At 43.6% G+C, this 15593-nt stretch overlaps 1 protein-coding gene across 1 annotated transcript in view; it reads right to left on the bottom strand.

The window, feature by feature from the left end:
* The window catches only part of POU6F1 (POU class 6 homeobox 1), a 196942-nt gene that overhangs the window by 80980 nt on the left and 100369 nt on the right, over positions 1-15593 (bottom strand). Inside the window, exon 5 of the mRNA XM_089692912.1 lies at positions 9182-9291. Coding sequence (XP_089549038.1) covers positions 9182-9291 — 110 coding nt within the window. The remainder of the gene's footprint in view (positions 1-9181; positions 9292-15593) is intronic.

A 15593-nucleotide genomic window follows, 5' to 3' on the forward strand; every position in this document is an offset into this window, starting at 1 on the left:
CACCCTAAGGTACCCAGACTTTCTTTGGAGACTTTAGAGCTTCCTGTCTCCAGGGGGGTGTCTGGCACTGCCGAATTTGTGTCTCTACTATTATGTTTCTCAATTGGTTTATATCCATTAGTGGCTTTTCCCCCAACAAAGCAATGCAGCCACTACGACTGAAGCGGCAGTGGTCTACCCATTTGAGACTTTGGGTAATCTTATTTACATACGAACACTTAACACTGCCACAAGACAGTAACTCTAAAGGCCTCTCTGCAAATTTACAATCACTGCTTAATTATTTTAGATGAAGCCAAGAACCTCTGTTCCCCCAACTAGTCATTGCTGTTTAATCCCCTTTTGCCACACTTCTACGATTTACCAGATAGTTTACATTGGGCTAGGAACAGTTTAACCTACAGTTGCAAGAAAAAGTATGTGAACCCCTTGGGATTACGTGGAGTTTTGCATGAATTGGGCATAAAATGTGCTCTGAACGTCATCTAAGTCACAACAATAGAAGAACACAGTCTGCTGAACATAATACTACACAAACATTAGATGTTGCCATGGTTTAATTGCACATAACATGTAAACATTCACAGTGCAGGGAGGAAAAAGTATGTAAAACCTTTGGACTTAATAACTGCTTGACCCTCCTTTGGCAGCAATAACCTCAACCAAACGTTTCCTGTAGTTGCAGATCAGACCTGCACAACGATCTGGAGTCATTTTGGACCACTCCTCTTCACAAAACTGTTTCTGTGTAGCAATATTCTTGGGATGTCTGGTGTGAATTGCTCTCTTAAGGTCATGCCACAGCATTTCAATCGGGTTGAGGTCAGGACTCTGACTGGGCCACTCCAGAAGGCGTATTCTGTGCTGTTGCAGCCATTGTTTTGTTGAATTACGTGTATGCTTTGGGTCATTGTCCTGTTGCATAACCCATCCTCTGCGGAGCTTCAGTTGGTGGACAGATGGTCGTACGTTTTCCTGCAAAATGTCTTGATAAATTCTGGAATTCATTTTCCCATCAATGACAACAATCCGTCCAGGCCCTGAGGCAGCAAAGCAGCCCCAAACCATGATGCTCCCTCCGCCATGTTTTACAGCGGGGATGAGGTTTTGATGTTGGTGTGCTGTGCCTTTTTTTCTCCACACATAGTGTTGCTGTTCTTCCCAAACAACTCAATCTTGGTTTCATCTGTCCACAGTATATTTTGCCAGTAGTGCTGTGGAACATCCAGGTGCTCTTTTGCAAACTTCAAACGTGCTGCAATATTCTTTTTGGACAGCAATGGCTTCCTCCGTGGTGTCCTCCCATGTACTCCATTCTTGTTTAATGTTTTCCTTATTGTAGATGTGTCAACAAAAATGTTAGCATGTGCCAGAGATTTCTGTAGGTCTTTAGCTGACACTCTGGGATTCGTCTTTACCTCATGCAGCATTCTGCGCTGTGCTCTTGCAGTCATTTTTACAGGACGACTAAGCCTAGGGAGAGTAGCAACAGTGCTAAACTTTCTCCATTTGTAGACCGTCTGTCTTACCATGGACACATGAACATCAAGGCTTTTGGAGATACTTTTGTAACCCTTTCCAGCTTCATGCAAGTCAACAATTCTTGATCGTAGGTCTTCTGAGAGCTCTTTTCTGCGAGGCAAGGATCACATCAGACAGTGCTTCTTGAAACCAGTAAACCCAAAACAGGTGTGTGTTTTTTAAGGGCAGGACAGCTGTCAGCAACACATCAAATATCATCACACTGATTAGAGTCAAGGTTGGCTCACTCCTGGCTCCAATTAGCTCTGGGAGAAGTCATTAAGCTAGGGCCTCACATACTTTTTCCTCCCTGCACTCTGAATGTTTACATGTTATGTGCAATTAAACCATGGCAACATCTAATGTTTGTGTAGTATTATGTTTAGCAGACTGTGTTCTTCTATTGTTGTGACTTAGATGACGTTCAGAGCACATTTTATGCCCAATTCATGCAAAACTCCACATAATCCCAAGGGGTTCACATACTTTTTCTTGCAACTGTATCTTGATCAATTATATTAAGGGGGTGTATTTAAATTTTTTATACACTTGCAGAGAGATCTACAGTACATATCCCCATGGGGTGGCACTTCAGATACTTACAATTACGCCACGCGGCAGAGACACAGCTGGGACTCAGGGAGGTGCATTTAAGTAATTCTAAACTGGAGAGTGCACTTCTTTCATCTAATCACACTTGACTTATTTCTACTTATTACTCCTTACTACTGGAAAGACCTTCCACCCAGCTAACTAAAGTACAAGAAATGTGGCTGGTTCATACCAGCTGGACCTCTCTCCAGATGACTGGAAAGAGGTGTATGCCTCATATCCCAATACTGTAATCTCTGCTAGGGACAAGCTCATATAATTTAGATAATTACACAGAACATATTATACACCTAAGCGTTCATTTCCTATGTGCAAACGCACCACCACCACATGCCATAAATGTCAGAATGTCAGAGTCAGAGCAATGGGACTTTATGAATTGGGTTTGGTCATGCATTAAGGTCAGACCATTTTGGTCTGAGATTACTACATTTATTTCAGTTCATTTTGAACTCCCCAATGTCTGTATTCTTGTACTCAGGGTATTTGATATTGAACTGACTGCTAAAGCTAAAAGATTCTTATGAATATTGCTCTATTATACCAGGAAGACCATTCCATTTTACTGGATACGTTCTGACCCCCTGCACATTGAATTGTGGAAACATTAATTAGAACCTACCACTTTATAAGCTAACTTATGAGGCGAGAAGGTGTCCAGGGACGTTTACTAGACTCCGGGAACCCTGTCTGGACACACAAGACACCAGTGACTCTTTTACATTTGGTCTCTGACCTCATACCTTAGTTACCCTCTGTCTTAAGTCAAACCCTCTCCTCTATTCTTGCTACGAAACCTGTTTGGGCTGCAAGTCAGAGTGTTATTATGACTTTTGGGACAACCACTAACATACATTGTCCTCTTCTTTTTTTCCTTTAGTACATTTTTATGGTGCTGGGCACCTGGGTGGAAACACTCAGTCTAATAACATACATGTGTGTAGTATTCTTATGTCTTATTGCCTACTCTGGATTTTTTTTTTTTTGATAGTTTTTTTCTTCTTGTTTGATTTTTCTGATTGTGCATTTACATGGATGTGCCTATTTGTTGCTACGGTATGTGTGGAATTTACAGGCTTTGATATTCTAAAGCTGTGACAATTGCCTTTGTATACACATTTGCTGCATAGTAGTTTGCCACTGTATTGGCTTGACAAGTATCATTTTTATATGCATTTTGTTCAATAAACTAAGTTTAAAAAAAAAAAAAAACATTTGTTTTACCCTTAGACGAAGGGGTTAAAAAGGGATATCTAAATGAATCACCAGTCTGGGTTAGGACAGAATGAATGTAAAGTGAATGTATATGTGCAAACATTCATCTGAAAACTCTTTGTACATTTGATGATTGCATTAATGTTGTTCAAAAGTACTTTTTTGTTTGCTGTTAAAGCAGAAGTACAGCCAATTTTGCTGTACTTCTCCTGTGGATCACAGAGTAAAGTTCGTTCTGCATTCCTGTGACCCGCTGACGACTGATGTCACTCAGCCAGTCCAGGCTTGGGAAAGATCCACCCAGGAGCCAGGAGTGGCACCTGGCTCAGCCTCTTATCAAATAGATGAGAGCCTGAGCTGCCTACTTCCACCCCCTCCACAACCCAGCACTCCAGTGAGGGGGGGGAGGGGCAGAGCAGAGAGGCGGAGACTGACAGTCCTTTCTGCTCAGAGCAGCAGTGTAAGGGAATTCCCGTGAGATGGTTCGCGAATAGACGTGCGCATGCGCACAGAAATGCACAATCAAGCACACGCACGGTGAAGATTGGCGCCAGACAATTTAAAAGGTGCCTCTGCCTGTGCTGAGTGCTGACTGGTCTTCAGCTGTTCCCTGTTTCCTGCTTGTTCCTGTGTGATTTCCTTGTTGCTGACCCGGCTTGTTCCTGACCTGACTCTGATTACTCTCCTGCTTGATACTTGTTCCTGACTTGGGCTCTGCTCCTAACTTTGGCTTGCTTATGATTTGGTACCTCGCTGTCCACCCGTTGATGACCCCGGATATTCCTATGACATTGCTCCTGTCTCCCATCTCAGCTTCCTGTCTTACTCTGGTGCACACCTGGTGACCTACCATACCAGCTCTGCATATCACTACTGATCCGGAATCGGAGGTTCATCAGTCTTCCAAAGTCTCCAACTGCAAGAGCTGCAAACAACATCTGCTGGTGCTCTTGTCCCCCTGGTCCCTAGACACCCTCTGTTCCACTTCCAGTGGGGTCAGGGCTAGTGACACAAGTGATGCCGACCTCGTCATTTCAGTCTCCAATCAGGTACGTGACAGTACCAGTCAGCCAGTGATGGAGTCTGAAAGGGAGGCCTCTGCAATGGGGGACATCTGTCAATCAATCTCTGCCTTGTCTTACATGGTGCAGAGTTTGCAAAGAAACCTTGAGCACATGGAAAACCAATCAAGTCAAATGTCTCAACAGCCAAGGGTCCCTCTGCAGTTTCAGACATAACTACCCAGACAGAGCTCAGCATGATTCATGGAACCTCTCCTCTACGGGAACCCCGGGTGCCAATACCTGAGTATTTCACGGGAGACCGCAGGAAGGTTCGAACCTTTCGTAACTCCTGTGAGCTATATTTTTCTGCTACCAAGAACCTTTGCATCAAAAAGCACCAAAGTGGGATTCATTATTCCACTCCTTCAGAATGAACCCTAATCCTGGGCACACCACCTTTGTGAGCAACATGATTCGGCTCTGACTTCTACGAACTCTTTTTTTCTCAGCGATGTCACAACTTTACACTGATTTCTTCCGTCGCAGACTGCGGAATCTATGCTTAGCAAGCTACAGAAAGGCCAAGGGCCTACAGAGAAATATGTCACTGAGTTCCGTATATGGAGTTCCGACACTCAATGGAACGAGTCTGCTCTCCGCCATCAGTTTCGCCTTGGTCTCTTTAACATCTTGAAAGATGAGCTTGCTCAAGTTGGGGTACCAACCAGGCTAGAGGACCCGATAAACCTAGCCATTCCAATCGACCGATGGCTCCGGGAAAGGCAGGGTGAAAGAACTAGCAGGGGTGTCTTGATCTGCTCTGAAATGGAGACTCCTGTCCCCTCACCCACTGCTGTCGCATCAGACATACACTCCAGCAAAAGGGGGCTTTGTAATTCTCCTCATAGGAGCTTTTGGAGACAACCTTTATCCTCTGATGAACGTCTTCGATGGCAAGACTCCAACCTCTGCCTCTACTGTGGTGATGCAGGTCACTATGTACTGACATGTCCAGTGAGACCTCCTAAGCCCTCTCCTAGCTGGTTCCATATGATGCACCCACAAGAAGCGAGTCAAATGCACCTCTCCTTCCTTCTTCACTTGCAACTTGCTGAAAGAACTATTTCTGTTTTAGCAATTATAGACTCTGGTGCCCGTAGCTGTTTCATGGATTCTACCTTTGCTAATCAATACAATATCCCTCTCTGTACTAAGAAACAAAGATTTTCTGTCCATCTGGCTGATGGCTCTGGTATCATTTCTGGCCCAGTGACGCAAGAGACTATGCCAATCTTCTGCCACTCATCCTCAGGACATCAGGAACTTCTACATCTGGATGTCATAACCTCACCAATGTTTCCGGTCCTCCTAGGCATGCCCTAGCTAAGGGCGCCCAACCCAGCCATTAACTGTCTCTCCGGGGAAATCCTCTTTTCTTCCGAATACTGTCAGAACCATTGCATTCCAAAGGAACCATGCACAGTGACTCCTCTTCTTAGCATCCATCCTGATTCAGAGATGATGAAACTTGTCCCTGCTGTCTACCATGATTACTTGGATGTACTCAACAAAAAGAGTGCCAATGCTCTTCCCCCGCACCGGCCCTACGATTGTCCTATTGAACTCCTACCCGGTGCTGAGATCCCTTTTGGGTGAATTTACCCTCTCTCCGAATTGGAACTAGAGGTCCTGCGGAATTACATAGATGAAAGCCTGGAAAGAGGGTTTATTTAGCCCTCTACATCACCAGCAGGAGCTGGCATCTTCTTTGTCGAAAGGAAAGATCATACTCTTAGACCATGTGTGGACTATCGTGATCTAAATAAGATAACAGTCAAAAACCGTTATCCTCTTCCTCTGATTCCTGAATTGTTCCAAAGGCTACGAGGGGCATGTGTCTTTTCAAAACTAGATCTGAGAGGTGCATACAATTTAGTCAGAATTCGTGAAGGGGATGAATGGAAGACGGCCTTTCGAACAAGCTTTGGGCACTTCGAATACCTGGTTATGCCATTTGGCCTTTGTAATGCCCCAGCTATATTCCAACATTTCGTTAATGATATATTCCGGGACTATCTTGATTTATTTATCATTGTCTATTTGGATGACATCCTAGTCTTCTCAAGCTCAATAGAACAACACCGGTACCATGTGAAGAAGATACTGGGTAGGTTACGCCAACATCACTTCTATGCCAAAGCTGAAAAGTGCAAATTTGAGAAACAGACCATTCAGTTACTCGGACTTGTGATTACTCTCGATGGCATTGCTATGGATCCTCAAAAAGTGACCTCTGTATTAGAGTGGCCCATCCCAAGAGACTGGAAAGCGGTACAGCGCTTCGTGGGATTGCTAATTTCTATAGGAAATTCATTAAGAACTTTTCCGGTATCATTCCACCAGTCACGCAGTTAACCAGGCAACATGTTGCTTTCAAATGGACTCCCGAGACTCAAGCAGCTTTTGAACAACTAAAGACCTTATTCACCTCTGCTCCTATCCTGAAGCACCCAGATCCTGCTTTAGCTTATGTTCTCGAAGAAGACGCTTCTGAAAATGCTGTTGGAGCTATGTTGTCTCAACGACAAGGACTCAAGTCCCTCCTTCACCCTGTTGCCTTCTTCTCTAGAAAGTTATGCTCCCCTGAAAGGAACTATGATGTAGGAGACAGGGAGCTGTTAGCCATCAAGGCGGCCCTCGAGGAATGGGCTACTTGCTGGAGGGAGCTTCACACCCTATCCTCATTTTTACGAATCACAGAAATCTGGAACACTTGAGAACTGCAAAACGCCTAAGGCCATGGCAGGCAAGATGGGCACTTTTCTTCTCCCGCTTTGTGTTTCACTTGACATACCGTCCAGGATCAAAGAACGGCAAACCCAATGCGCTCTCACGCATGTATCATGACCCAATAGTACCATCTGAGCCTGACACGATCCTGCCAGCTAAAAACTTTTTATTCCTGCAAGCAGACCTTGTATCACAAATAAAGGAAGCAGTTGATGATCATCCACCCCCCTTGGAAATGCATCTTCAGCTAAGGGACGGCCTGTATCTGCATAAAGAACAGATTTATACACCGGAATAACTCAGGACTCTCATTCTTAAAAGATGCCATGACCATCCTTTAGCGGGTCACTTCGGGATCCACAAGACCTCAAATTTGGTCTCCTGTTCCTTCTGGTGGCCAAACTTAATGATTGTAAAAATTACGTTAGATCTTGCTTGGTATGCCTCCGAAACAAATCTGATAGAGCCAAAACCTGGGGCCTATTGGAATCCCTTCCAGTATCTGAAAAACCATGGAGTATGATTTCTCTGGACTTTATTGTAGAGTTTCCCCCATCTGAAGGGTTCACCACCATCTTTGTCGTGGTTGATCGTCTGTCAAAAATGGCCCATTTCATACCCCTGAGAGGGACTCCTTATGCTGCTGAGACTGCTTCTGCTTTCATTAAATAGATTGCGAGGTTACATGGTATTCCCAGCAATATCGTATCCGATCGGGGAGTGCAGTTCACCTCTAAGCTCTGGAAAGCTCTGTGTGAGGCACTAGAGATTGAACTTCGCTTTTCTTCTGCGTATCATCCGCAAACAAATGCACAAACTGAGAGGACAAACCAGACCCTTGAACAGTATTTATGATGTTTCTCTTCTTACTTACAGGATGACTGGGTGTCTTTCCTTGCATTGGCAGAATTTGCATATAACAATTCCATCCACTCTACTACCAAACAGTCCCCGTTTTATGCCAACTATGGATACCATCCTTCCTTCTGCCCTGAAATGCCGGGGGAACCCGCTGTCCCGGCGGTACAAGAAAGGCTGGATTTCCTCAATAGCAATGGTCAAATGTTAAGAGAAACTATTTTGGAGGCTCAGGCAAATAACAAGAGATTTTTTGACAGAAACAGAAGGGGGAACCTGAATCTGAAACCAGGAGATAAGGTTTGGCTATCCACAACAAACTTGAAATTGAGCTGCCCTTCAAAGAAGCTTGGTCCAAGGAACCTGGGACCATTTACAATCAAAAGAAAGATTAATCCTGTAGCTTTTGAATTAATGTTACCAAAGAATATGAAGATCCATCCAGTATTCCATGTCTCTTTATTAAAACCAACAGTTCCAAGTCTATTTCCGGATCGAGGTCCAGAATCTCCTGCTCCACTGCTTGTCGAAGGTAATGAGGAATATGAAGTAGAAGCCATCCTGGACTGTAGAAAGAGGGGTGGTCAGATCCAGTTCCTCATCAAATGGAAAGGCTACGGTCCAGAGGATAATTCCTGGGAACCATCCGCTAATGTCCATGCTCCACGGTTAGTGCAGGCTTACCTTCATCTTCATCCTGAAAAACAAGCTTTAGTAGGCATCCGGAGGCTGCCCCTAAGGAAGGGGGCAATGTAAAGGAATTCCTGGGAGACGGCTGGCGAATAGACGTGCGCATGCGCACAGGCATGGTGAAGATTGGTGCTAGACGGACTATTTAAAGGGTGCCTCTCAAATACTCACCTGGAGGTTTCAATATCTAAAGAAGCTAGCAAAAAGCTGGAGCCTCACAGAATGGGTAGGGTTATAAGGGTGTGCTCTAAGGGAGGCCCTAGCAAATGTTTTTGTCAGTACCCAATCAACTGAAGGTAGCAGCATATTACCCATGGTCTATAAATACAAGTGATTATGTCCTGGACAATTAGGATATAGCTTTTATTACAACAGTAAATAAGCATAACCACAAATGTTTATGAAATATATTTAATTATTTCTGAGATGGTACACTACAAAAATGCTCATTATAACCTTTTACTCCACTAAGCACCAGTTCAAAGCCTTACCTGTGGTGCAGCCTGTAAAGCAAAAGATGCAAGAGTGGGCTGTGGTTGGCTTGAGGCAGCAGTGAAGAGAGCTTGGATAGAAGGTGAAACTAGTCCGGCTGAAGACTTAACTAAACACACCAAACAGGGAACCAAAGAAAACACAAAACATTGCATTAATGTGTTACAAAATTACAGAACACAGTATTCAGTAGTCAGCAAACATTTTAACATATTAGGATGTATTTGTTCCTACTGACAACAGCTATAAAGCCCCCAAACAGCTAGGTGCTTGCTTTAGTTGTTTTTTTTTACGATTATTTGCTTCTTCACTCTTTCAATCTGTCCAGCACTAAATATAAGCATCTGGTAGCTATAAATAAAGAAACTTCGCCTGGTCTAAACTCTTGTATGGTATCATTATATTAAGTTAAAGTTAGACTTTAAAAAACACCAGCTAAGAGTGAAAACCTAAGCTAAAGACAAAACTTAGAATGGAGATGAATTAAAACACCTATTAGGCAGTCCCCTCCCCCCAGCCCCCCTGATGCTTACCTGGGCCCCATCTTGATCCAGTGATGTGCACAGGAGCAGCAGCTCTCCATGGACTCTTCCTCCTCATGGGCTGAGACAGCAGCAGGAGCCATTGGCACCCACTACTGTCAATCACAGCCAGTGAGCCAATAAGGAAGGGGGAGTAGGGCCGAGCTGAGCTCCATGTGTGAATGGACACACAGAGCTCTGGCTCAGGTTTAGTTAGGTTTTGACTGGAAATACACTTTATCTGTAAATATCAGACACTTTCACCCCCTTCCTGCTCAGGCAATTTTTTTTTTTTTTAATTGAGTTTTATGGACAAAAATCAAAGTGAGACATAGACCAATGCAATTATATATCACCATATGACTATTACATAGGAAAGGGAACAGGGCTGTTTAAGAGCAAATAAAGTCCCCTATATCAGACATATAGTACAATATGATGTGGCAGAAAAATAAAGAGGACATTTTGCAAAATAGCATCTGAAACACCTCAGTTACCGGTTCAAATGAGTTATAAAGAAAAAAGAAACAAAAGAACATAGAATCAACAGCACATATACAGTTATGCATACTGTAACTTGTGCATTCATAGATATTAGAAAAAAAGAAAAAAAAAGAATTTAAAAACAAATATATACATACATATATACACACACATTGTATAGGAGTTGGGCTGCATAATAGTAAAAACATAGATTGGGAAGTGCCAGACCTCCCCTACTGGCTGAAAGTTGTAGAATAGTCAAAGATATTCTTGGAGGTTTTGGGTACCATAAAAGGCTGTGAGAACAGCATCAATTTCTTGAAAAACTAATTTAGGGATGAAAATAGGAGAGTTGGCTAAAATATATAGGAATTTAGGAAGAAAAGCCATCTTAAATAAGTTCATCCTTCCCATAAGGGTTAGAGTTGGGGTAGGCACATCGTTAATCACAATCTACCTGTCGGTCACGGGAAGACTCAGCCTTTGCCTCTCTACCTTTTAATAACAGAGAGAAGCGAGAGGAAAAACAGTGCCAGATGGAGGGCGGGAAGTGCATTAGTTAACTTTGCAAGTTAACCAGCAGGTAATTGGTTGCTAGGCAATACTAGCAACCAATCATCAGCTTGTTAACATGAAAAGTTAACTCTGACAGCTCCCTCCACACAGCACTGTACTGCCTCTTGCTTCGCTCTGATGTACAGCTACTGTAAGGAGAGAGCTACCTACACATGGTTGTGTCACTACATGTGGGGGACAGAGAACACTTTTGGAGGGGGGCAGAGGAGTCCACTATGGAGTGGCAGAGGACACTCCTTGGGAAGGTTGTTGGATGCACAGGACAGTGCTATAGAGGGGGGGGGGGGCAGCAGAGGACACTAATTGGGGGGGGGGGGGTAGGAGAAATGCAGGGGACAGTGCTATGGAGGGGGGGGGAGGGGCAGAGGACACTACTGTGGGGTGGGGTGGAATGCAGAGGACAGTGCTGTGGGGGGGGGGGGGGCAGGCAACACTACTGTGGGGGGAGGATGCAGAGGACAGTGCTACGGAGGGGTGCAGAGGACAATACTGTGGGGATGGGAAGGGGCGGCGCAGAGGGTAATGTTATGAGTGTTATGAAGTGGGCCGAGAACACTACTGGGGGGGGGGGGGGGAGCACAGGACACTACTGTGAAAGTGGGGGGGGTCTGGTGAGCAAGGGACACTATTGTGTGTGTGTGTGTGTGTGTGTGTGTGTGTGTGGAGGGGAGAGGGGCAGAGGACAGTACTGTGTGTTTGTGTGTGTGTGTGTGTGTAGGGGGGGGGTCAGAGGACACTACAGTGGGGGAGAGTGATTTGAAGTGGGGCAGAAGACACTATGTGGGGGGCTTGATTTTTTTCTTTAAAAAAGGGCAAAGACACCACCCCCCCTCCCCAACAGTCATACCCTCCATGTCTTCCAGATTGATCTCAACCTCTGCAAGGTTGCCTACCCCTGGGTAGCAGGGAGTTTGACCCACTGGGCAGCTTTAGTACAAAAGGAAGAAATACAGGATACAGGGCACCAGATTATTGTCATGAAACCTAGTCAGAGGAAGCCGTATCTCTATCCCCAGATATATAAATTTGGAAGTGATCTGTAATGGGCAATCAGAGGGCAGACTAAAGGACGCAAGCTCATCAATACAAAAAAAGGCTGGCTTTATTTTAGACTAATTTACTTTAAATCCTGAGTAGTAACCAAACCGTTGAGTTAAAGCTGATTCACACATGTGCGGTGCGGATTAAAGCTCAGGTTTCACAGCTAATTGACACAGTAGCTGTTCACCGGTTCAGGTCAGGTTTACATCAGGTTCAGGACAGGATCAGCTCAGGATTTTATCCTGTTCACACGTCAGGTTTAGAAATGGTTTCCAAAGAAGTCAATAGCCTATAATCTGCACCTAAACCGGATTACACTGCTCAGAAACAGTATATGACTCTTTTTTAAACTACACTGAATCCGCACTAAATCTGAACAGGTACCATAGGAAGCAATGTTATTTCACATGTCATGCAGATTGGATGTGGTTCACACCGCATGCAATCCGCATATATGTGAATGGGCACTTAAACACTTAAAGAAAGCACTTGGGATATAGTAACCTGGGAAAGAAAGCACTTAGGATATCGTAACCTGGGGGGGGGGGGGGGGATTTAGAAAGATATAGCATATCATCAGCGTGAAGTGAAACCCGTTCTTCCAGAGTGCCGTTGTGGATACCCTGAACCAGTGGGGAAGTCCAAAGGAGTTCCGACAAAGGCTCAATTGACAGCGCAAACAGCAGGAGGGAAAGCAAGCACCCCTGCCTAGTGCCCAGGCCAATGGAAAAAAGAGTCAGAGATTTGACCATAAACCCTAATCCGGGCCATTTTCTTTGGTATACAAAATACGGATCTATGTAAGAAAAACCTCCCCAAAGCAAAGCTTCAGGAGTACCTGAAGCAAGTCGGGCCACTCAATAGAATCAAACGCCTTATGTGTATCAAGAAATACAGTCATGGCCAGAAATACTGGCACCCCAGCATTTCTGTCAGATAATGCACCACTTCGCCCAGAAAATTGTTGCAATTACAAATGTTTATGCATTCTCATGTTTATTTATTTTGTTTATATCTGTATGACACAAAAAAGTGGAGAATCAAAAAACCAAATCTGACACATTACACGTCAGCAAAGATTAACATTAGTGGAGCATGCGGGGATGAACCCAGTTTAATCAAACTTTACAAGGAAAGCTACAGCAGTGTTGAGGCAAAGTACCAGAATTTTGGAGAGAATTTTAAGGTCTGTATTAATTAAGGAGATTGGACAGAAGGGATCTCAAAATTGCAAATCTTTACGAGGCTTAGGGATCAACACTATTAGGGCCTCTCGCATGGAAGGGGGTAAGACATTATCTTTCAGGATGGCTTTATATGAATAGCAAAATGAGGCACAAGATATTCCCTATGGGCCAAGTACTATTCGATAGGAGGACCGTCCAAGCCTGGTGTCTTATGCTTTGCAAATGTGCCTAAAGTTTTATCAATCTCCTCAGAAGTAATCAGGTCATCTAAAAATTGTCTATCTGCCACAGATAAGAGTAGGAAGTCGAATGTCAGAGAGATATCCCACAAGGTCATCTGAGTAATAGGTGCCCTGGGAAGTATATAGATCTTCATAAAAATTTAGGAATGTATGCAAAATTTAATCCATAGAGGCCTGGAGAGTGCCACTACCATCTAAAATTCTGGGGATAGTAACAGGTGCGTGTGTTGGTCGAATCAGGATAGCCAGCAGACGACCATTTTTGTCACCAGAGTCAAAAACATGTGCTTGATACAAAAGTTTTTCTTGTGTTTTATCAGTTAAAGCAATATTATAAGCTCTCTGAGCCTCTTTCCATTGAAGATAATTATAGGTTGATGGGTCAGAGACACATTTGTTTTCCATATCCACCATTTTATTAGCTTTTTTTCAGAGCTGCACCCCTGCCTCCCGCCAACAGACTGGCATGTCATCACGACATGTATACAGCACCATAGGGTCAGCAAGTCAGAAGGGACTTATCCACCAGGTATGTAAGTCTGGGGAGTGATCCATCTTTATTCAGAGCTCCAAAAGAGCATGGTTTGATATGGCCTTAGGAAGGTACTGGGCCAATTCAACCTGTTGTAGAGAGGCAGCAATAGTAAAAGCCAAATCAAGTCTAGAGAGATTACCATGCAACAGCAGAAACTTCTTTGATCAGGATGCACCCACCGCCAGACATCCACCAGCTCATAACTATTGGCCCAGTCTCGTAGTGTTGATGAAGAGGTGCCAGAACCTATAAACCTATCCAGGGACGGATCCATAACGTTATTAAAATCACCAGGAACAAAAATAGAACCTTTAGCTACCTGAAGAAAACTAGATGTAATCTTTGTGGATCAAAGGGGGAGGTATATACACACTGACCAGGGTAAAATATACATCATGACAACAAAGGATTAATAAAAAATAGCAGCCCTGAGGGTCAGTAATCACCTCCTCTATGCGAACAGGCACAGCCTCGGTGAAAAGAATGTATACGCCTCTAGAATAGGAAGAATAAGTAGCATGAAAGGTGCGTGATATATGGGGGAGTTTGAGTGCAAGTATGTTGGAACCTGTTAAATGGGTCTCTTGTAAAAACTTAATTTGGGCCCCTGTCTTTTTCAGGTAAGTGGAAACCAGTGAGCATTTAACCTTAGAATGTAGTCCCCTAACATTCTAGGACATGTAAGAGGCATCAGGTACAGAAAGGGAACCACCCAGGAAGATATCTCCCTCCAGACCTCTATCTCCCCACTCCACTCCCACAACCAGCACCAAAGATATAAAGTAAGCAGGTGAAACGGATACAAAACATAAAGTACATGAAAACTGAAATGCCCAAACCCCCCTCCTGTCCCAACATAGACAAACATTGCAAGCTTTATCTCAGAAATGAAACAACCATTATGAGAAATGCCCATAAAAATCCCAAATAAACTTGGTACCACAACAAGCTACATAGCATATGGCAATCCCACGCAGGGGAAGAGAGTCTGACAGACATTTTTAAAAAGAGAGCATATAAACAAAATGCATATATTTCACGTAAACCAATTAATTTACACGTATTGGGATTTTTTTTTAGCAAAAACATGTAGCAGAATACATTTTGGCCTAAATTTATGATGAAATTAGATTTCTTAAATTTTTTTACTGGACATGTTTAACAGCAAAAAGTCCAAAATATTGTTTTTTTTTCTAAAAATTGTTGGTCTTTTTTTGCTTATAGCACAAGAAATTAAAACCACACAGGTGATCAAATACCACTGAAAGAAAGCTTAATTGATGGAAAAAAAAGGACGTAAATTTAATTTGGGTGCAGCGTTGCATGACCGTGCAATTGTCAGTTAAAGTAACGCAGCGCCATAATGCAAAAAATGGCCTGGTCAGAAAGGGGGGTAAATCCTCAGGAGGGCAAGTGGTTAAATAAAATGTGTTGTTTTTTTCACAAAGTTGTCATTTTAATAAGTTATTTCTCACACACAGCATAGGCATTAACTGGTTCCCTGCCGCCTTATAGCAGAACTACTGCTACAGGGAGGCAGGGCTGCACAAAATCACGTATACTGTATATACATGATTTTGAACCTCCAGGTTCCCCAATGGCAATCTCCGAGGAACAGTGACAGGGGAGTGGTCTGTGTGTAAACAACACAGATCTCTCCCCTGTCAGCACCAACATGCTGCTTTGTATTGCTTTGCTATGCAGAGTAATACAAAGTAATAGGTTTCCCTAGTAAAACAGCACACAGCACATAGTTAACCCTTTGATCACCCCTCATGTTAACCCCTTCTTGCCTAGTGCCATTAGTACACTGTCAGTGCTTTTTA

This window comes from Staurois parvus, unplaced genomic scaffold, assembly GCF_062004578.1.
Source record: "Staurois parvus isolate SC_StPar_1 unplaced genomic scaffold, SC_StPar_1.0 ptg000023l, whole genome shotgun sequence".
In the NCBI taxonomy this organism is placed as follows: domain Eukaryota; kingdom Metazoa; phylum Chordata; class Amphibia; order Anura; family Ranidae; genus Staurois; species Staurois parvus.